This window comes from Callithrix jacchus, chromosome 11 (genome assembly GCF_049354715.1).
Source record: "Callithrix jacchus isolate 240 chromosome 11, calJac240_pri, whole genome shotgun sequence".
Classification (NCBI taxonomy): domain Eukaryota; kingdom Metazoa; phylum Chordata; class Mammalia; order Primates; family Cebidae; genus Callithrix; species Callithrix jacchus.
Genome location: NC_133512.1, coordinates 109,384,159 through 109,407,654, shown reverse-complemented (window position 1 = coordinate 109,407,654; position 23,496 = coordinate 109,384,159). Strand labels below are relative to the sequence as shown.

Here is a 23,496-nt window from a genome sequence, read left to right as displayed (position 1 = left end):
ATTAGTTCAACCATTGTGGAAGACAGTGTGGTGATTACTCAAGGATCTAGAACCAGAATTTAACCCAGCAATCCCATTATTGGATATATACCCAAAGGACTGTAAATCATTTTACTACAAAGATACATGTACATGTATGTTTACTGCAGCACTATTTACAATAGCAAAGACTTGGAACCAACCCAAATGCTCAACAAAGATAGACTATATAAAGAAAACATGACACATATACACCATGGAATACTATGCAGCCATAAAAAAGAACGAGTTTATGTCCTTTACAGAGACATGGATGAAGCTGGAAACCATCATTCTCAGCAAACTAACACAGAAACAAAAAAACCAAACACCACATGTTTTCATTCATAAGTGGGAGGTGAACAATGAGAACACATGGACACAGAGAGGGGAACATCACATACCAGGGCCTGTGAGGGGCAGGGGGAAGGGGAGGGAGAGCATTAGGACAAATACCTAGATGAAGGGTTAACAGGTGCAGCAAACCACCATGGCACATATATACCTATGTAACCTGCACATTCAGCACATGTATCCCAGAACTTAAAGTAAAATTTAAACAAAAAGGGGGGCAGCTTCCTGAAAAAGTTGTACTGATTATTTTGCACCATACATTGCTATTAACATAGGTGGTGCCCATGAGTTCCTTTATGTTGTGTTTAAATTGATTACAACTAAAAAAGAAAAGAAGTCGTATTGTTATGGAAGAGAAAGGAACCCTGAACTTTTGGTAATCTGCTTATTTATAATCAATTCACGTGGGATCTTGCTTTAGATGTCCTCACCCTCTACTCTCCATCTGCTTCCCTCCAAGCCCCTTTAGTGTAACAACGTCATGCCACTCCCTCAGGCCCAACTGAAATTCTGCCTCATTCATGGAACTTTTCCTAGAAGCTTCACTGGGCATGCCCTCTTTCCCCGGAGCTTCTACAGCTTTCTCTAGGGACACTGCTCACATTCTGCCTCATAATGTACTTGAGTACATGGTACTTTCACTAGACTCTAAGCCACTTATAGGCAGGATCTAAGTTTTACTGTTGTGTCCCACAAGTATCTAGGGTAGGCCTGACACACAGTAGGCATTCAACAAGCATGTGGAATTCATTGAAGGGGGAAGTTAGTCTACATAGGTTGTCTGGGCCATCTCCCACCTGAATATCCTATGACCGCAAGGCTGGTAAATTCCTGACTCCTCCATAGATGCTAACTGGGTTACTGTAACACAGGTATCACTACATTTCTTACCACCTCTGCTACAGGACCTTTGCACTCACTGTTTCCTCTCCCTAGGGGCCTCTTCCTGAGACATACACCCGGTTCTTTCCCTCTTCTGCTGTCTTTGCTCAAATGTCACCTTCGAGGTAAGGTCTTCCCTGTCCATCCTATTTAAAATTACAACTCTCTTCCCTCAACCCCAAATAACACTCTATCCCTCTTTCTGATTTATTTTTCTGGGTAACCATGATGGCCAGCTATAAGGCAGGAACTCAATAAATAGCTACAGGATTCCTTTTTAAAGACTCATAAAGCATTTATACAATATCTACTTTTATTAAGCACTGTGCTTGATCCTATACAAAGCAACTGCTGAAAGCCAAGAGCCATTCTGATCAAATGGCTGCTGTCCAGTGTGTATGCACAGCCAGAGACGCTGTGGGGCAAGCCATGCAGGGGATGGCAGAGCAGATGTCTTCCATGATGCCATCACCAAAGGTCAGGGTATATGCTCAGTCTTCCACACCTTCTCTCTCAACAACATACTAATTCAATTAATTCAATAACATATATGCTTGTCAGGTACCTTCGAAGTGCCAAGAACAATGCCAGGTGTCAGGGATACAAAACTGTACTTGTCCTCAATCAGCTCAAAATACAGATGAAAACATATAAAACAAATGGATGCCTGACATATAAGGACCACAGTAACACAGTAATCTCTATACACATGACAAAAAAAAGTATTATGAAAACATGGTGAAAGGTGACAACTTCCAGATGAAAAGTTACTTGTTGGGTGATGCTGAGTTGAGTCTTGAGAGGTAGGCGGGAATTTGACTAGTAGAGGGAAGTTGACGGTGCAGAGAAGGCAGAGGGCATTTCAAGTGCAGAGAAGAGTCTGAGAAAAGGCATGCAATAGAAAATCCAAGGCGATAGAAAATCCACAGTGACTGTGGGTGACAGGATACAGGGTGGGGAAGGGAAGCAGGATCAGCCCACAGAGGCCCTCAACAGCCATGCCTATGAGGTCAGCTTCATTCTAGAGAACAATGGTTGGGAGGCCGAGGCGGGTGGATCACGAGGTCAAGAGATCGAGACCATCCTGGTCAACATGGTGAAACCCTGTCTCTACTAAAAATACAAAAAATTAGCTGGGCATGGTGGTGCGTGCCCGTAATCCCAGCTACTCGGGAGGCTGAGGCAGGAGAATTGCCTGAACCCAGGAGGCGGAGGTTGCGGTGAGCTGAGATCGCGCCATTGCACTCCAGCCTGGGTAACAAGAGCGGAACTCTGTCTCAAAAAAATAAAATAAAATAAAATAAAAAGTAGAGAACAATGGGGAACTACTTGAGATTTTGTAATAAGAATCTAATAGTGAACAAAAGTTCATGACTAACTAACAGTTCTTGAAACTTTTTATATAGAGCTTTTTAGAGTATGTACTTTATAAGTATCCTAACTACTATCTAAAACAAACCATTCTCATTCATTGGTCCTAAGACAGCAGATGCTTCTGGTTTGTGCTAGTTTCTGTCCTCTAAGGAATTATAATCTAAGGTAGATTCAGTGACTCTTACTGACATATAAAGAACAAACTAACGAAAATAGAAGAATCCACAAATAAGTTGAACAGGTAAATATCTACTATTGTATTTCATAATAGAACATGGTGTGATGAATTGAGAAATCCTCTCCAAAGCCTTCTTGACCTCTTGCTGCTCTTGGTTCTAAATAATAATCATTGCAACAGCAGCTAAGAATGATATCCTTACCATCCGTCAGGCCCTGGGCTAGAAATCTGAATATATTATCATACTTAATCCTCACAACAAGACATAAAGTAGATGCTATTGTCCTAGTTTTACACATGCAAAAGCTGTGGCTTGGAGAAGTTAAGTCATTTGCCCATAGCCAGTCAGTGGTCAAGCAGAATCTGAAACGAGGTCTACAACTGCGGAGCACATAACCTTAACCACTGCTGTTAGCATGTGTTCAACATTCCAGAATCTTCTAATCTTCCTTACCCGGAAAGTTCTGTGAAAGCAATGTACAATTTTTTATTCTTTATACAGTGGTCTCCCCCATCTGTACAACTTCATTTACCTGTGGTCCAGAAAAATATTAAATGGAAAATTAAAAAAAAAATAATCCATAAGTTGTAAATTGCATGCTGCTCTCAGTGGCATGATGAAATCTCCTGCTATCCCTTTGTCTAGTGTATCCACACTGCATACACTATCCACCCATTAGTCATCAATGTTGTCTGCTCCTGACATTCAGCCATCAACACCATCATAGATGGATGACCCAGGATTACAGGAAGTTGATGAGCTTCCTTCTGTCATCATCAGATGGTCAGTAATAGCCTAACACTATGTCACAATGCCTACATCATTCACCTCACTTTGTCTCAGTACTGAGGCATTTTATCTCTCACATCATCACAAGAGGAAGGGTGACTACACCACAATATTTTGAGAGATACAGAGAGAGAGAGAGAGATCACATTCACTTAAGTTTTAATACAGTATATTGTTATAATTGTTCTATTTTATGACTAGTTACTGCTATTAATCTCTTAGTATGCCTAATTTATAAATGAAACTTTATCACAGCGATGTATGTATATACAGGCAGACCTCATTTTATTGCCCTTTATTTTGTTGTGCTGTGCAAATAGTGCATTGTTTACAAATTGAAGGTTTGTGGCAACTCTTCATAGAGCAAATCTGCACCATTTTTTCCAACGGCACATGCTCACTTCATGCCTCTGTAATTCTCATATTATTTCAAATTTTTTCATTATTAGATCTGTTGTGGTAATCTGTGATCAGTTATCTTTGATGTTACTATTGTAATTGTTTTGGGACACCACAGGCCACACCTATATATAATAGCAAACTCAATCAATAAATATTCATGTGTGTTCTGACTGCTCCATCAACAAGCTATTCCCCCATCTCCCCATCCTTTTAGCCTCCCTACTCCGAGACACAACAATATTGAAATTAGGCCTCTAAGTGTTTGAGTGAAAGGAAGAGGCACATATTTCTGACTTTAAATCAAAACACAAAAATGATTAAGTTTAGTGAGGAAGGGGCAAGTCAAGAACCAAGACAGGCTGAAAGCTAGGACTCCTGTACCAAAGTGAGACAAATGGTGAATATAAACAAAAAGTTCTTGAAGAAAATCAAAAGTGCTATTCCAGTAAATACATGAAAGAAAAGAAAACAAAACAGCCTGATTTCTGGTATGGAGAAAGTCTGAGTGGTCTAAATAGAAGATCCAACCAGTCATGAAGGAAATTAGAGTGCTACTCTAGTGAACACACAAATGATAAGAAAGCCAAACAGCCTTACTGCTGATATGGAGAATTTCTAGTGGATAGACAATGGATCTGGCCACAACATTCCCTTAAGCCAAAGCCTATTACAGAGCAATGCCCCACCTCTCTTCAATTCGATCAAGGCTGAGAGAGGTGAGGAAGCTGCAGAAGAAAAATTGAAGCTAGTAGAGGTTAGTTCACGAGGCTCTGAACTAACTATTTTTATGTTATGGAGGAAAGAAGCTGCCTCCATAACATAAAAATGCAAGATGAAACCTCGAAAGCACAGGCAATAAAAATGAAAATGGATGAAAAGGACTTCCTTAAACTAAAAAGCTTCTGCACAGCAAAATAAATGATTAACAGAGTCAACAGACAACCTGCAAAACAGAAGAGGATATTCACAAATTAGGCATCTGACAAGGAACAAATATCCAGAATTTACAAGAAACTCAAACTGCTCAGCAACAAGAAAAACAACCCCATTAGAAAGGGCAGAGGACAGAAATAGACCTTTTTTTAAAGATACACAAATGGCTAAAGAGCATATAAAAAATGCTCACCATCACTAATCATCAGAGGAAGGCAAATTAAAACCACAATGAGATATCATCTTATAGCAGCCAGAATGGCTACTATTCAAAAGACAAGAAATAACGGATGTTGGCGAGGATATTGAAAAAAGTGAAAGTTTATACACTGTTGGTGGGAATGTAAATTAGTACAATCTCTATGGAAATCTGTATAGAGATTTCTCAAAGAACTAAAAATAAAATAACCATTTGATCCAGCAATCCCACTACTAGGTACCTACCCAAAGGAAAAGAAATTGTTATATCAAAAAGACACTTGTACTGGTATGTTTACTGTGGCACTATCCACAATAGAGGAGATATGAAACCAACCTAAATGCTTCATCAACAGATGACTGGATAAAGAAAATGTGGTATATGTATATATATATATACAATGGAATACTATTAATCCATTAAAAAATGAAATCACGTCTTCTGCAGCAACATAGATAATGGAACTGGAGACCATTATCTTAAGTGACACAGAAAGAAAAATACCATACGTTCTTCCTTACAAGTGGGAGCTACATAATGTGTACACATGGATGTAGAGTGTGGAATGACAGAGCATATCCTCTGCAGATAAGCGGGTGTTTCCTTCAGCGCCTTGCGTAACTCAAGAAACACTCAATGAATGAACGGCAACACTGTAAGGCACTGAGAATATGGGATAAAGGAGTAGAGACATTTAAAAAACTGTCATTTTACAGACATCACTGTGAGGAGAGGTGTGGCAGTCAGCTTCCAAGATGGCCCCCAGTGGCCCTTGCCTCCTAGAATTCATATCCTTGCATAGTCCCTACCACAAAGAATCAGTCCTGCCCTGTGTGACCAACAGAATAGCTTTCAAGGCTGGGTCAGAGTGATATTATAGTGGATCAGCTTTCACTCTTGGGAAAGCCAGTCACCATGTTGTAGTGACACTCAAGCAGCCCTGCAGAGAGGCCTACCTGGAAAGCAGCCAGGTCACCAGCATTGATTTCCCAGCTATGTCAGTAAGCCACCTTAGAAGTAGATCCTCTAACCCCGGGAAAGTCTTTAGATGATGGTAGTCTAAGCCAACATGTGATTTCAGCCTCATAAAGGACCTGAACCAAACCACACAGGCGAGCCACCCATGAAGTGCTTATCCACAGAATCATGAGAAGTAATAAATGAGTATTATTGCATTAAGTCAGTAATTTGGGGGGAGATTTGTTGCACAGTAATAGATAACTAATATTGGGAATGACTTCTACAAAGGAAGTAGAGCTTGGAATAGAGGAATCATAGGAATTGTGGGAATAATATAGGCAAAGTAGTAAAGAAAGAATGGGGAAAAACCATGAGCAAAGGCAAATACAAACGTCATAAAGAACCATCCCCACACAGAACCTCAGGATTGGGAGAAATCTTCACAGTCATTTAGTTCAACTGCTCATCTGATGTTAAAGTCCACTCTTAACATAATAAAACTAAGACAAAAATTGCATACATTGATCTAAGCTGAATCCCAGAAAGAGGCGGCTTCCTATATTTCTCTATGTAGTGATACAAATCACGAATATTTAGTCACAAGAGAGATCATCTGAACCAAGGTCAGTTCTGAAAGTAATTTAAATAAGAAATTGAAGGAAGAGCAGAAGGAGATAGAAGGATACAGTTAGAAAAAATAAGGCCTAGTATTTGACAGATCAGTAGGATGGCCAGAGGTAATCCTACTGATGTATAACATCAATCTATTATACATTTCAGAATAGTGAGAAGAAAATAATTAGGATATTCTTAGCATAAATATAAATGTTTATGGTGATGGATATCCCAATGATCTTGGTTTGATCTTTACACATTATATGAAAGCATCAAATTATCACATGTACCCTGAAAATACATCTATTATGTAGCAATATAAACAATAGGAAAAGACCAGGTGCCGTGGCTTATGCCTGTAATTGCAACATTTTGGGAGGCTGGGGTGGTAGATCATCTGAGGTCGGGAGTTCAAGACCAGCCTGGCCAACATGATGAAGCCCTGTCTCTATTAAAAATACAAAATTAGCCAGGTCTGTTGGCACATGCCTGTAATCCCAGCTACTTGGGAGGCTGAGGCAGGAGAATCACTTGAACCTGGAAGGTGGAGGTTGCAGTGAGCCAAGATCGTGCCATTGCACTCCAGCCTGGGCAACAAAAGCAAAACTTCATCTTAAAAAAAAAAAAAGAGAGAGAAGAGGAAAGGAAGAAGAAACAGAAGCAAAAGAGGAAAAGAAACAACAAAAACAGAAGGAAAAGGATGCAGCGGATTGGAAGGAGAAACTGGTTAATTAAAATGCTATGCAGTAGACATTGTCCTAAGTTCTTTAAACATACCTCATTTTACCTTCACAATAACTCTGTATCACTGAATTATTTTAGTCCTGCTTCTTCCCCTGTGATATGGTTTGACTATGTCCCCACCCAAATCTCATCTTGAACTGTAGCTCACCAAATTTCCACATGTTGTGGGAGGGACCCAGTGGGAGATAATTGAATCGTGAGGTAGTTTCCCCACACTGTTCTCCTGGTAGTGAATAAGTCTCACAAGATCTGATGGTTTTACATGGGGTTTCCCTTTTTGCTTGGCTCCCATTCCCCTGCTGCCATGTAGGACGTGCCTTTCACCTTCAACTGTGATTGTGAGGCCTCCCCAGCCACATGGAACTGTGAATCTATTAAACCTCTTTTTCTTTATAAATTACCCAGTTATGGGTACGTCTTTATCAGCAGCATGAAAATGGACTAATACACCCTCCTTCCCAGAAGGCTTCCCCTCACCCTATTCTCCAGATCTGAGGTAGAGAAAGTTGACAAACTACAGAGAAGAAGGATTAAGGCATTATGCACTTAAACTCTCAACAGGAAAAAAAAATCTGAGCATATGGTTAAGGCCATAACAAGGTCCACCCAACAAAGAATCCACTAACAGATTGAAGGTATTCCTTTCACAGGATATAAGGCCACATTTCTTGGTCTGCTGATTAGTGTAGTTCTATTCAAAGGAAAAGTGTATCTGAGATAAAACATTTTAAAACCCAGAACATTCTCTGTCCCAAGATAAGATGTTTTACTGGTCGCAGACTTGATTCTTTTAGAGACTAGTAATGGATCTAAGAATCCCACTGGAGGAGGGATTCCAGTGGAATCCAGATGAGGATTCCAGCTAATGCCTGATTCAGGGAGTTGATACAAGCACTTGCCTTTAACCAAGGGAAAGCACGAGGAGACTTGCTCTGTAGGCAGCCACCTTCAGAAGATGCCACCATATGTACAGTGGTATAAGGACAAGAGGTGAACACTCAGGTCAAAACCCAAGAAGGCCAAGTTAGTGAGCATTCCTCATCATGTCATCCTTCTGTAAAGAAGAAGGCATATATATGCTGGACTGGGAATAGGAAACATCGTTTTTAAAATTTAAAGTACTAAAATAGCTGGTTATCCCTCTAAGAAAACATAGAATATTAAATTTAAAGCTTGGCATGGTGGCTCATGCCTGTAATTCCAGCACTTGATGAGGCTAGGGTGGAAAGATCACTTCAACCAAGCAATTTGAAACCAACCTGGGGAACATAGTGAGACCCCAATATCTACAAAAAAATTAAAAATTAGCCAGGTGTGGTGGCATATGCCAATAGTCCCAGCTACTTGGGAGGCTGAGGCTGGAGGACTGTGTGAGAGCCCAGGAGATCAAGGCTACAGTGAGCCAAGATCACACCGCTGCACTCTGGTCTGGATGAAAGAGTGAGAACCTGTCTAGAAACGAGAGAAGGAAACAAGGAAAGGAAGAAGGAAAAAAAGGAAATGACGGATGGGAAGGAGGGAAAAAAAAGAAAAGAGAGAGAGAAGGAAGGAAGGAAGGAAGGAAGGAAGGAAGGAAGGAAGGAAGGAAGGAAGGAAGGAGGGAGGGAGGGAGGGAGGGAGGGAGGGAGGGAAGAAGGGAAGGAGGAAGGAAGAGAGAGGGAGGGAAGGAGGAAGGGAGAGAGAGAAAGAATAGAAAAGAAAGAAAGAAAAAGAGAAAGAGACAGAAAGGAAGGAAGAGGGGGAAGGAAGGAAGAAAAAGAAAGAAAGGGAGAAGGAAAGAGAGAAAGGGAGGTAGGAATGGGAAGGAAGGAAGGGAGGTAGGGAAGGAGGAAGGGAGAGGGAAGGAAGTAGTAAGGGAGAGGAAAGGAAGGAGGAAGGGAGAGAGAAGGAAGTAGGAAGGGAGAGGAAAGGAAGGAGGAAGGGAGAGACAGAGCGGATAAGAATAAAGAAAAGAAAGAGAAAGAAGAGACGGAAGGAGGGAGGGGGAGGAAGGAAGGAAAGAAGGAAGGAAGGAAGCAGGCAGAAATTACACTTAAAAGATGTATAAGCCTTGGAGAGTTTGGAACAAGATACAGCTTTTACCAATTAAGAGCTGTAGAGTAACGGTCAAAACACCTTAACCTCTCTAAGGCCAGAAAAACTAGATCTTCAACAATACCACAGTCATGGCATTGACGATGGGCATGAAAGGGTAACCAACAAGAAAGTCTAGGAACGTCCACCGTGATCTGGGGTGGGGGACATGGGGTCAATGGAACATGCTGGAAGTGGGTTGGATGCTTGGATGCCCAAGAAGCTCCTATAGAAGAACGGTCAGAAAAATTCTTTCTCAGAAAAAAAAAAATGCCATGACCCCTTGAAATAATGGACTTACTCCACTGGCAGGAATGACCAGCCACATAGGCTGGCCCATTTTGCAAAAGGCTGCTCTGCTGCTGAAGCCACAGCATGAAAGAGAGTAATGACCATCCTCCAGTTACAGCAAGTTCCCAGGGGACCTGGCCGGTGTGGAAAGATGGGTCCTGTGCCTCTGCTTTTCCCCCACAGCCCCAGCATCAGGCCTTACACACTGTAGGTATCTCACTAACAAGGGTGCCAACATCCTCTTTAATGTAATTCACACCCCACACCCTCGAGAGCTCAGAACCAAAGGCGCTAAGGTCCAGGCTTCCTCCTGCTCTGAGTTTACCATCATTGAAGCTGTCACTGGTGGTAACGTGGGTGAACGGCGACTGGGCCCGAGCCTCCTCGCACAGGGAGTAGCTGTGCTCAGCCTGGATGAGAGGCGCTGGGGACGTCGGGGAAGGTTCCACCTCCATTGACACACTCTTCTCTGAGAGGAAAGGGTCATTCAGGAGCTGACCCAAGACGTTCTGGGAAAACTCATCCAGAAGTTCTGAGAAGTGCTACAAGAGACAAAGGAGGAAGAACTCAGTTTCTCTTAACCATGATGTCAGAGTTACCCTATGTACATGTTCTACGGCAAACATCTCATCCACCGCTCGATATGAAGCTCCTCCCAGACAGTGTCCAGTTATGGTGCTGTGCAGAAAACCACCCCAAAGTTTAGCGGCTGAAGGTACCATTAACATTAATGTACTACTTCTCACTCCTCAGTGGGTTGGGTTGGGTGGGTGAACTGATTGCATCTGGGTTCCCTGACACAGCACACCAGCGGGAAGGCTGGCTGGGACTGTGCTGGGCTGGGACCCGTGGACACCTCGGCTTCTTTCTGCAAAGCCCAAATCAGGCTGGGCTTCCTCCCATGATGGCAGAAATCTTCCATGAGGGAGAAAAACCAAAGCTGAATGGCCCAGACATCAAGTACCATTACACCTTCCACATTATTTTGGTCAAGGCAACGGACAAGACCAGCCCACACCCATGGGGCAGGAAAACAGACTCCACCGCTTGATGAGAGGAATGGCAGCATCACAATGCAGATGAGTGTGGATGGTGGCAGAGGCATGATTCACTGGGGGTCCTTGCTGTCATGACCTACCACATTTTGCACTGATCATGTCAATATTTTTAAATAAGCTCGCCTCTAGTTCTAACAGCATGAAGGCATAGTTTATACTAAGGTGCCATGCTCAAAAACACTAGAGGTGGCTTCTCCTTGGCCTGAACTTTGTTCCGCTCTGCTTTATCCTTAACATCCTCCCATTCTTTATCTCTAATATCATGAACATTCCAGACCCCATCATGCTTTGGACCGTCATTGAAGCTGTTTGGACTAACCAAACAGCTAGGAAATGGGACTAACCCATATAAATTCTCTGGGATTCCCAATCCCTTGTGACACTGTCCCATGCTAAACACGCTGCAGCCCCATTCACTCTCCTTCCTTGATAGGACTATATTCATGGTATGAGCATCTTTGGAGCAGGCTTTCTCAACCTTGGCACTGATAACATTTAATCCATCGTGAAGGGCAGGGGTGGGGGCATTGTCTTGCGCATTGTAGAATATTTAGCAGCATTCCCGGCCTCCACCCACTAGAGCACTCCCCCAGTTGTGAAACCAAAATTATTTCTAGACACTGCCCAAATGTCTGTAGCTGAAAAAAATCACCCATGGTTGGGGTCCAAAGTGGCTCCCACCGGAGGTCGTGGCGCTTTCGAAGGTGAGGTCATCAGTTCAAGGCTAACCTGAGCAACCTCATAAGCTCAAACTGATTGGCAAAAAAAAAAAAAGTCACCCACGGTTTAGAATCACTACTATTGACTATATTAGAAATAATAATAATATAAAATAGGGCCAGGTGCTGTGGCTCATGCCTGTAATCACAGCACTTTGGGAGGCTGGTGGGCAGATCACGAGGTCAGGAGTTTGAGACTAGCCTGGCTTACACAGTGTAACCCCATCTCTACTAAAAATACCAAAAAAAATTAGCTGGGCAAGGTGGCAGGCGCCTGTAATTCCAGCTTCTTGGGAGGCTGAGGCAGGAGAATCACTTGAACCCAAAAGGCAGAGGTGGCAATGAGCTGAGATCACACCACTGCACTCCAGCCTGGGCTACAGTGCAAGACTCTGTCTCAAAAAAAAACAAAAAAAAAGGAAATAAAAATAAATTAAATGAAAATTTAAAGCCCACTTTGGTACCAGCTATTAAGAGATATTTCGGCCTTCTTAGCATCCTCTGAATCACAGACCAACGGGCATCATCCTTAATTAAACTTTAGTGACACGTCTGGTATAGAAAGGAAGTTAAGAGATGCAGCAATAAAAGAATGATTAGAAATAATAAGGCTTAGGGTAGGCAATGAAATTTTTGGGATTCACACGAACACCTAAGTCCCACCACCAAACTGAAGTGTCAGTGAAAGCGTTATGAAAATGAACACCGGAAGGGAAGGTGGGAGGTGTTCCGGGAACTCTAAGATGGGGCTAGCTGTAGAGCAGGATGCTTCCTCTAGTAAAGGAGAAAAGCAGACGGCAGAGGAGGCCCTTGCACTCTAGGTCCCTAACGAGTTCGAACGGTGAAATCCACTCACATCACCAACATGGGATGTGGCATTTCCTCAGGACAGACTGCAAGGAAGCTACAGGACTTGGGCATGTCCTAATAGGCATGATTGTCTGTGAGAACAAGAGAGGGGGTCCAGGAGAGAGCTCTCTGAGTACAAATACATTTCAAACTGGAAGGTTCAGAATTAGGAGTATTTAAGGCCACATACCAACTGGCTGCATTGCAATTACCAGGGGAATTTGGGTTAGTCATTTCATAATGAAATCTTTTAAGCATTCAGAAAGATTATACATATCATGAACAATTATGTAGTCATTCCTTTAAAAAAAAAAACAACAAACACTGGGGCTGGGAGAGGTGGCTCATGCCTGTAATCCCAGTACTTTGGGAAGCCGAGGCGAGAGGATCACTTGAGCGCAGGAATTTGAAACCAGCCTGGGCAACATAGTGAGATGCAGTCTCTACAAAAAATACAAAAATTAGCCAGACATGGTGGTACATGCCTGTAGTCCTAGCTACTTGGGAGGGTGAGGCAGGAAGCTTCCTTGAGCCCAGTAGGTCAAGCTATAAAGAACCATGATTACAACACTGCACTCCAGCCCAGGCGATAGAGTGAGAAACTGTCTTTAAAGAAAAAAAAAAAATTAGCCGGTGTTGCACGGTGGCTCATGTGTGTAATCCTAGCACTTTGGGAGGCCAAGGCGGGCAGATCACTTGAGGTCAGGAGTTCAAGACTGGCCTGGCAAACATGATGAAACCCCATCTCTACTAAAAATACAAAAATTAGTTGGGCGTGATGTTGCATGCCTATAGTTCCAGCTATTCATGAGGCTGAGGCAGGAGAATTGCTTAAACCTAGAAGGCAGAGGTTGCAGTGAGCCAAGATCATGCCACTGCACTCCAGCCTGGGTGACAGAGTGAAACTCAAAAACAAATAAATAAAATTTTTTAAAAATAAAGAAAAAAATTTAAATATCTTATTTTTACATGTTAGCTGCTATAACCTTACTTTTTTTTTTTTTTTTTTTTTTTTGCTTTTTCTTGCTTTCTTTTTCTTAAGAAATAAAATATGAAGGACAGTTAAAGCTCCCATCTCTTCCCTTAATCCCTCTCAAAGTCAGACTTAAGTGTTTATCATTCCCATCCAGGTCTTTATTCTTTTCCTATATATGCATGTTTCCATTACACACAGGATTCTTTAAAATGTTAAGTAAATGGAACTATATCTCATATATCCTCTGCAATTTCCTTTCATCAAAAAATTTTTTTTAGATTCATTCATGTTTACACATGTAGCCTTATTTCATTGATTTAAACATCTGAATTCTATTCAATTGTATTCATCCATTTCCTCTGGAGAAACACTTAATTTTTTTTTTTTTTTTTTTTGAGACAGAGTCTTCCTCTGTTGCCAGGCTGAAGTGCAGTGGCACGATCTTGGCTCACTACAACCTCCGCCTCCCAGATTCAAGTGATTCCGCTGCCTCAGCCTCTTGAGTAGCTGGGAGTACAGGTGCACGCCACCACACCTGGCTAATTTTTTGTATTTTAGTAGAAACGGAGTTTCACCATGCTGGCCAGGATGGTCTCGATCTCTTGATCTTGTGATCCACCTGCCTTGGCCTCCCAAAGTGCTGGGATTACAGGCATGAGCCACTACCCTCGGCCACAAATTTTTTTAATTATATGTAATATTGTAATAAATATTCCTTAACATGAAAAGAACTTAAAACACAAAAATTTTGCTTTCAGAATGTGATTTAAAGGCATAAATAAATAAAAACATACAAACTTGATGATCCACCCTCAGAGATTTTGACTTAGTAGGTTAAAGGCATCTATATTAAAACTACGACCTATGCCAGGCATGGTGGCTCACGCCTGTAATCCCCACACTTTGGGAGGCAGAGGCAGGCAAATGGCTTGAGCCTAGGAGTTCAAGGCCAGCCTGGGCAACACGGCAAGACCCATCTCTACCAAAAATCAACAACAACAACAACAAAAACTCACACCACCTGTGCTTCTATGCTCACCTCAGCTTCTCAATCACTGGCTCCATTTCCATTCAGCTCCCCTCTCCATAGGTCACTTTACAGTTAAGTCCCTAGATGCTTACAAAGTTCCTAGAAGTTCAAATATGTCCAAGGTCAGAGGAAGACTCAAGAATTTTGCAGCTACTGTGTGTTAAACTTCAGCTAGGCACTGGGGCTACAAAATAATAAATAAGAAACTAGAAAATGCCCATGCCCTCCCAGAGTTTACCACTCAGGTCAGTGCTTCTCAAAGTTTTATGTACCGATAAATTACCTGGGGATTCTAAGCCGTCGCTTCTCATTCACAGGTCTAAGCAGGCCTGAGATTCTGCATTTCTAACCAGCTCCCAGGTAATGCTGCAACTCCACAGACCACACTCTGGGCAGCAAGGAGCAGAACAGTGGCAAGGCTAAGATTAGAACCAGACTTCCTGATTATACAACAGCCTAAGTCAGCATCTGATTGCCTAAGTTGCTCCCCAAGGACAGATTTCCGGGTTGCCTGATGGTGACTATTCTGCAACTGTTTGACACAGATCTTTCAAGACAGAACTAAGGTGACAAAAAAAGAAAGAAAGAACAGAATGTAACATGCAAATGCAAGAGGTAAACCCCCAGGCCTTGCATTTCCAAGCCACAGTTTAGTTCCCAGAACTACAAAGTCAACTCCCGGTCTGCTGTGCTGGCCACTAAAACTCTGGAATCCCATTCTATCCCGAGGCAAGGCTCTGACTGCGCAGACTTTCCCATGGAAGTCGCCCAGGTTGGCCTCCTCTGCTGACACTGTTTTCTTTCTTCTGAGCAGCACTAATGAATGTTTTCATGAACATCCCCTGGATAACCAATAATAAACATTCTCTAACTCTGCTAACTTTCCCTGAACTCCCCCTACTTTGGATTATGCAGTCATTCTCATGTTACAAACCATTTAGCCCTAATGATAGGCAGTTTAGAAGCATTCGCAGTTGTTATCAAGTGTATTATCATAACCTCCCCTCTGGAAAAGGATCCTCCTCAGAAGCCTAACAGTGCCTAAACACCCACCCACACCTAGGAACTCAGCGGTTCGGGGAGATCCCTGTGATTGAAAAGAAACCGGTTCCAACCAGATACTATGACTCAGCCCAGCAAATTAGCTCCAGCTGGGTCCCCTTGGCAGTGGTGGGCTCCAAAGACTCAGCAGACAGGTCAACATTCCATTGCCGGTGCCAGGATCAGGCCAGAGTGGGCCCATCTTTAATGCCAGCCAGCTGGAGAGGGGCCGTATGGTCCTGGAGGCCAAAAACCAGGGAAAGGAGCAACGTGAGCCTCAAAGAGAAAGCCTTTTTGGATCCTGTAAACACTTTAGCAAAGTACTACTCGTGTGAACCCAAGGGTTATGGGATTTTAGTTTAATTATTTCAAAGGCAATGGCATCATAACATTTTACGCTTCTGTCTAATATCTGAATCAAGCTTCGTGGGTTTACAAAGTAATTTCATAGCGTTTTTCTTACTCAGTGCTCATGACAGTCCTGTAAATTGGCTTTTAGTCCACTGTCCAAGATCTCTGTCCCCTACTGAGAGACCTTGAACTAGGGTACTCTTATTTCAAATTGACTGAACTGTTTCCATATTGTTTCTCTAGGAAAGGGGTATTTGAGCCTCACAATCCAATTGTATGGAGAGGTTGTAAGAAGTATAAACCGTGATGGTGATGATCGTGGATGATGATGTTGACAGGATTAGATGCTAGACTTGCCTGATGGACTAAGTGCTTGACATATTAGATTTTCAGAAAATGAGCTGGGTGCTTTCCTAATATAAGGTAAACATGTCACCGTTTACAGATGAGAAAACTGGGTTGAGGATAATTAGCTATTTTGCTCTGAGATGCACACCTGCTGGAAGGTGAAACTGACATTCCCTCTCAAGTCCAGCCAGTTCCAAATTCCAGGCATTTTCTACCACAGCGTGCTGCTTCATCTGAGTCAGCCTCTAAAGCTAGATAGATAGGCTCACAGACAGTCATCCACTATGAACACATGGTCCCCCGCACTAAACTTGTGGAAACATGCCAAGAGTTTATTAGACGGAGAGACTCCTGGTATCACTTGCTGTGATACCTCAGCAAAAAGGATGAAGATGGTTATTTGGCCTTAATGCATGTTTCTGCCAAAGGGTTCACGTAACATCACAGCATCTCTGAGTTGAAAGAAATCTCCTAATAGGATCGAACCCCTGCCTCACAACATGAATGTTCTTCACCCAGCTCAGAGAATACACATGCAACTTCCCTTAAAAATTTGTGTCAAGTTTTATCTCCCCAATTTGCGTCAGGTTTTATCTCCCCATTATCTAAAGATTCTGCATTAAACATCCTCCAACTATCCCGTAAGGTTTTGTCTCTCTTTATTCTTATAAACAACACCTTCATTCCAATCCTAATGGTCACAGTATGGCATTGTGGCAATATAGCTTTGGAGTCAGTCTGCCCTAAATTTGAATCCTGGTTGTGCAAGCCTGAGCAAGGTATTTCCATCCTCTAAACCTTGGTTTATGAGGTTAATAATAATGCCGGTAAAGTGAGCTTAACAATAGCGCTGGCCTTGGATCGTAAGAATTAAACTCAACAATGCATGTCATGCACCTAACACTCCACTGCACAGCGATCTTTTAAAAAGCTCTTTAAAAAAAACTAACATAATTAAAAAATAAAAAGTTGGCATTTTCTACTTGCACACCAGCTTCCCACATTGTTCTTCCTAGAATATGCTTTTATTTTCATCTTTACCAATTAGGAAACTACCCAAGACAGAACAAATGTAATTCTTTTAAAGTCATCCCTAGACAGATACACCTTGAAACGATCTTTCATTTCCCTAAACAAGTAAAGCCCTTTAAGTAACTCTTAACTTGACACATTTTTCCTTTTCTTTCATGTTCCCTTCTTTGCCAACTTACTTAAATATCCTATCACAAAGCCTTCCAAACTCTATTATTCTATAACATCTTAACGAAATAAAAGATAAATCTGAATTAGAGCTATACCTCCCAACAGCTATAAATAAGTGCCACTAAATATTCAAAATGTCCAAATTTACAAATCACATAAGTTAGGAGAAGTTTTTATCCTTCTAAGAATTACTTATAGTGTAAAAAATTACCCTGGCTCTGAAGCATTTACTCTTTGAGTTTTCAGGTCACTAATGAATTGCCAAAGTAGCTTGCAAAGAAGGAGTGGTTTATGATCTGGGCCACCTGCTGCTAACAACTGCCCTGAGATCTGAGGTCATGAGGGTGAGGAAAGGGGAACAATGTGGGAGGAAAGAAAGGACTCATAATTTTTTTTTTTTTGAGATGGAGTCTTGCTCTGTCTCCCAGGCTGGAATGCAGTGACGTTATCTCAGCTCACTATAACTTCTGCCTCCCGGGTTCAAGCAATTCTCCAGCCTTAGCCTCCCAAGCAGCTGGGACTACAGGCATGTGCCATCGCACCCAGCTAATTTTTGTATTTTTAGTAGGGACAGGGTTTTACCATGTTGGTCAGGCTGGTCTTGAACTCCTGACCAGCTGGTCATCCACTCGTCTTGGTCTCTCAAAGTGCTGGGATTACAGGGATTCATAATTCCTAAATTCAAAAAACTGGCTGCATAAAGCTACTAATCTGTCTTCTGTATAGTACCTTTCCACTGAGGTTCACACATTCAACAAATATAGTGAGAGCCTGGGCAGAACAATGAATGACTAAAGGTCAGTCTTATATAGACAGAATTGTCCCTAGGTGCAAAATGAGTTATCCAGAATGCCCCATCATCCAGAGTACTTGTAGAGCATGTTCTAAAGCAGTTTTGCCATCCCAACAGGCCTCTTTTATGCACAGGCTAACAGAAGAGTGCTGCACTGAACCAGTCAGGGATGTGAGTTCTAGTCCTGGCCTTGCACTTCACTGGTGGTCACTCTGCCTCTTCTAGACTTCCTTTGCCTGTAAATCTGTGTGTGTGTGTGCACGTGAGTGTGTATGTGTACCATAAATGTGTGTGTGCACGTGTGTATGTGTACCATAAATCTGTGTGTGGGCACGTGTGTATGTGTACCGTAAATCTGTGTGTGTGCACGTGTGAATGTGTGTGTACGTGTACCATAAATCTGTGTGTGTTCACATGTGTGTGTATGTGTACCGTAAATCTGTGTGTGTGCACGTGTCAATGTGTATGTGTACCGTAAATCTGTGCACGTGTGAATGCGTGTGTATGTGTGCCATAAATCTGTGTGTGTGCGTGTGTATGAGTGTGCTTGTGTCCTGTAAATCTCTGTGTGTGCATGTGTGTACTGTAAATCTCTGTGTGTGTGTGTGCGCACGCATGTGTGTGTGTGTGTGCGAACTGGGGGTGGAGGTGGGCTTTAAATCTGATCAATAGTTCGTCACCTTTTTTTGATGCTTGGATCCTTTTGGGACTCTAATGAAAGCTCCTGCTGAAAATCAAATGCCCTTTTTGGGAACCTAATGACAGTCCTGCCTGAGAAATTCTCACAGCCACATACACACAAACACAGCCCAGCATTTCAGGAGGCTGACCCGCCCCTGTAGTCTGCCTGCAGATGGCAGGGGGATTCCGTGGATCCCGGGTTAAACCCTGCCAGCAGAGAGAGTAGTAATAACACAGGGATAGTTATAGGTCATTGCTAACAACCTATTCAGCTCTACTACCCTATCATTTTCTAAAATATTGCAGGCAACCTAAAATGGAGCTACAAAGGTTTTTCAACTTGGGAAAAGGAGGATGGAGAACACCCTCTTTCTGTCTCACGGGTTTGTTTAGATTTGCCCCTGTAACACCTGCCCAGAGGCAGTGAAGCAGGTGGGCACAGCAGGTAATGGGATTCAGAAAGCAGAACGTGGGCTGGCAGCAAGAGGCCCAAGGCCTGTCTGAGCTCCAGCTGAGCTCCCCAGCATCCAATTCCTAGCCCTGCCCTGTGGGAAACAAGGATGCCTTTGCAAGTGGGTCTCTGGCTGAAACGATAGTTCTCAGGCAGGCAGGAGAAGTCTTTGTACTTAAAAATCGTGGCTAGGAGCCTTGCCTAGAACACAGAATGCCTCCCAAAGACTGGAGCCATAGAAGTAGGGAGTGTGCCAGGGGCAAGCTGACCCTGTCCATAAATGATTCAGAGAACACACCTCTAATTCACATTAGAAACCAAGGCCTCCCTCCAGCAAAACACAGTTTGACTGTATTGCTCAGGTTGGGAGGAGCTGGCCTGGGCTCCTGGCATCCCGTAGGTCACCCTCCTCCTCCCCTTGAAGGGAGAGAAGGGACCTACCTTCAAAGCCAGTGTACCTTAGACATGAGTGGCTCTCACACAAGTACCCTGCACACAACACACAGAAAAGGGCCAGATGCCAACCGGAAGGAAAAAGGTGACCTTATCAAAGTCACAAGGAAAAAAATGGCTCACAAGTCAAACCCCATTACAGTGAAATTTCAAGAACACTCAATTCTTTTCTAGGACAAAAATCTAGGCATAGTATATATTTCTTTAAATTTTAAAAAATGGGGGCTGAGCTTGGGACTCTTTATTACACCAGAGGTTTGGAGGTTTGTGGCAGGGATTATTTTGGGAAGGACTGTTTTGTTCTGAAGTGATATTTGCTTTACTGAAATTTCACTAATAGTACCAGAAGCTGTGTTTTAAAGGGTCTTATTACTATCTATACATCTATATCTATATATGGACACACACACACACACACACACACACACATTATAATAGCAGAGACATGTCATTATACATTTGTCCAAATCTATAGGATGTACAACACGAGAGTGAACCTAATGTGAACTATGGACTGAGTGATAACAATGTGTCAATGTACCAGTATGGTGATAGACGCTGGTAACGGGGGAGGCTATGAGTGTGTGGGGCAGGGGGCATATGGGAAACCTTTGTACCTTCTGTTCGTTTTTGCTCTGAACCTCAAACTGCTCTCAGAAATGGTTTATTTTTTAAAAGTCATGGCTAATGTATCTATTACATAAAAATGAATTTTTACATATGATATTTGCTTCAAGGGTCATGCACCATACTAATTCCTTTTAAACTACATAATTTTTCATCATTAAAACAAGTAATGATGCACTTTCCCAAATGTACGCCGATCCTGAATAGCCTATAGCGGTTATTAGAATTTGATGGGGAAAAAAATCCATTGTTTCATTTTAAGAGCATCTGCCCACAATACAAACGAATCAGTTAATGAGAGGAAGGGAGAAATACCCCATAGGTGGCTCCTGAGAGCAAAGGAGAGCTGCAAGATTCAGAATTAGCTAGCACACGAAACTTTAATCTGCCTACCTCTTGGCTTATTTACACATACAGCAGCAAAAATCCCCAAAATGCACTTCTTCATTCTTTCTAAACCCAAACTAGCCTCTAGCCTAGTAGGACCTGTCCTTCCATGGCCCGAGAGTATCCAACAAGTACCAACGGGGAATAAAAATAATGCTAAGAAAATAATAATCATACCTTCCATGTTCAATGCACGGTATTTACATGACAAAACACCTGTACACTGTGACTGTATCTGATCCTCACAAGATGGAAAATTATCCTGAAGGTGCAGAAAGTGGAGCAGCATGGCGTAGGGCAGGACCCCTGTTTGCCCTCCCCTTCTCAGGCACGTTCAGCGTAGTCCCTGCTGCCTCCCAATCACTAACACAGAGAACTCAGATTCCTCATTGTTCCCAAAAAATGCTTTTTGAATTGTAACTTGGGCCTGAGAGAAGGGCAACCTCCTTATGTCAATGGAGGAAATCCTCAGGATCCTTTCAGAGCAGGCAGAGCTGTTCCAGATATATCCCTATCAGATGGAGAAGTCCTCTGATTTGCTTCGAGAAACTCAAACCGCCCGAGTCCTTCTCTTGCCCCTTCTTCATGCCACAACAGAAAGCTGAATCTCACCAACAAATGAAAGGCCGCCAAAACCAGGACCAAGCCAACCATTCAAGGCTAAGGCAGTACAGAACCTGCGATTCTGTTCTCTTCAGCCATGGTGTGGAAGCCACGGAGACTAGGATGCTGAGAGCAGCTGCCATCTGGACCACCAATTCTTCCCTCTCCCTTTTCTCCACTTCTATCCCCAAGTCTAGACTCTACCTCCACACTCTTGGACGGGAGTGCTGGCGCCCCAGCAGGGCTTTTTGCCTGGTCTATTCCACATGCCAAGGCCAAAAAATGTCTGCTTTCAACCCTCCCACACTTAAAAGCCTCCCACATAACTCAATCTAAGTCCAAACTCCCCACATGAGAAAGTAGATTTAAATTTCCTACTACCCAGTTAAATTCTCTAGATATTCTTCCTAATTCGTGTTTTATTCCTTGTTGATATTCCTCCTTCTGTCCCTTATCCTTCAGTTTGCAGTTTTCAACCCTTTTACATGCTCGCTATATAAGGAGATTTGGAGAGGGTTTTGGTCAGACTGTTCTAATGAAGTCTTCTGCCCTCTCTGCAGCCATAAGCTTCTTCTCTATGGTTCCTTGGTTCCTTCCACTATCTTTTTTTTTTTTTTTTGAGATGGAGTCTTGCTCTGTCGCCAGGCTGGAGTGCAGTGGTGCAATCTCTGCTCACTGCAACCTCCGCCTCCTGGGTTCAAGCAATTCTTCCGCCTCAGCCTCCCAAGTAGCTGAGACCAGAGGCATGTGCCACCATGCCCAGCTAATTTTTTTTGTATTTTAGTAGAGATGGGGTTTCACCATGTTCGCCAGGATGGTCTCAATCTCTTGACCTCATGATCCACCCACCTCGGCCTCCCAAAGTGCTGGGATTACATCCTTCCACTATCTTAAACAGAAGGTATCCCCTCTCCCACAGTATACATGCTCTGCTCGCAACGCTTGAGTCTTTACCTCACCAGGAAACACCCAGGCCATTCTCTCATATGCTTCAGTGAAGGCACAAGAAAGTATTTACTATTCTTACTCTGTTGTGTCTTACCCTAAAAGAATAAAATCTGGTACTTAGCCATTCAGTCCAGAAAAACTCTGGATTACAGCAGGCTCCAAATCACAGACTGGTGAAGCTTGAAGAAACACGAGGTATCATCTGGCCTGACCTGGTCATACTAATTTGAGAAAACTGAGGTCCAAAATGGCACATGAACTCAGAGTTGAGAACTGAAATCGACACTACAGACTCTCTAATAAGAGAAATGGTGACCAGACATAAGGATCACCCAATGGGTGACTGAAAAGATTCCCCAGACTACCCCCACAGAATTTTCTGAACATGCAACAATTCTGCCTCCAAGTCCAGATCCAATGCCAAAAACATCAGGTATGAAACACAAAAGCGGCCATGGAGCTTCTGGGAAAAAAACAAACGGCTTGCATGCTTCCTAGAAACCTATGCTTTACTTATGAGCCAAATATGTCATAAGCATTACTGAGATAATCTCATCCCTAGAGGGCCACACTGGAGAAAAGGGAAAGTGCCTGAGAGGTACAAAGTACTACTTGTCTCGTTTAAATACTCTCAGGCATGACTCTACCAGGAGGTGCCCCTCCACCCCAAGATAAGAGCAAAGGGAATCCTGTAGGTCAGCAAATGGGAGACCAGGAAGGCTCTGGCTTCCAGCCCCTTTGGCCCCTGCTCCGTGAGACCTCCCATGTATGCTTCACCTCTCTGGAATGATGTGTACTGAAACATGCCCGTGTATCTTAGCCTTTGGAACCCTCGTGTTATGCACCGGACTAGTGAGACAGAAGGCACGTATTCTACCTCAGCTCTGTACATCCTGGCAGTAACCTTGGGTCAAATCACTCATGTTCTCTACACCTCTGGAACATGAGAAATCCAATCTGCCTTTCAAAACTGTAGTGAAGATAAAAATTAATTCATCGATAGACTAACCCAGATACAAGATGGTGCTATGGTAACTGAAAACTGGCTAAGAAAACCACATGCAGGCTATGAACATGAAAGTGACTTCCTAGACATCCACAGAGTTATTTCTTATCTCCATCGTGGCCAGCCGGTTAGCAACAGCAGTTACTGGGAGCGCAGCAG

The 23,496-nt window shown here is 42.8% G+C and overlaps 1 protein-coding gene across 2 annotated transcripts in view; it reads right to left on the bottom strand.

The window, feature by feature from the left end:
- The window catches only part of CREB3L2 (cAMP responsive element binding protein 3 like 2), a 138,463-nt gene that overhangs the window by 50,313 nt on the left and 64,654 nt on the right, over positions 1 to 23,496 (bottom strand). The window contains exons 1-2 of one of the 2 annotated variants that reach the window (XM_035254656.3): positions 14,729 to 14,842; positions 10,139 to 10,355 (exon numbers count right to left, since the gene is read on the bottom strand). In XM_035254656.3, coding sequence (XP_035110547.1) covers positions 10,139 to 10,268 — 130 coding nt within the window. In that variant the 5' untranslated portion in view covers positions 10,269 to 10,355; positions 14,729 to 14,842. Of the gene's footprint in view, positions 1 to 10,138; positions 10,356 to 14,728; positions 14,843 to 23,496 lie in introns of those variants that run through there. The other variant, XM_002751946.6, reaches the window with a different exon arrangement.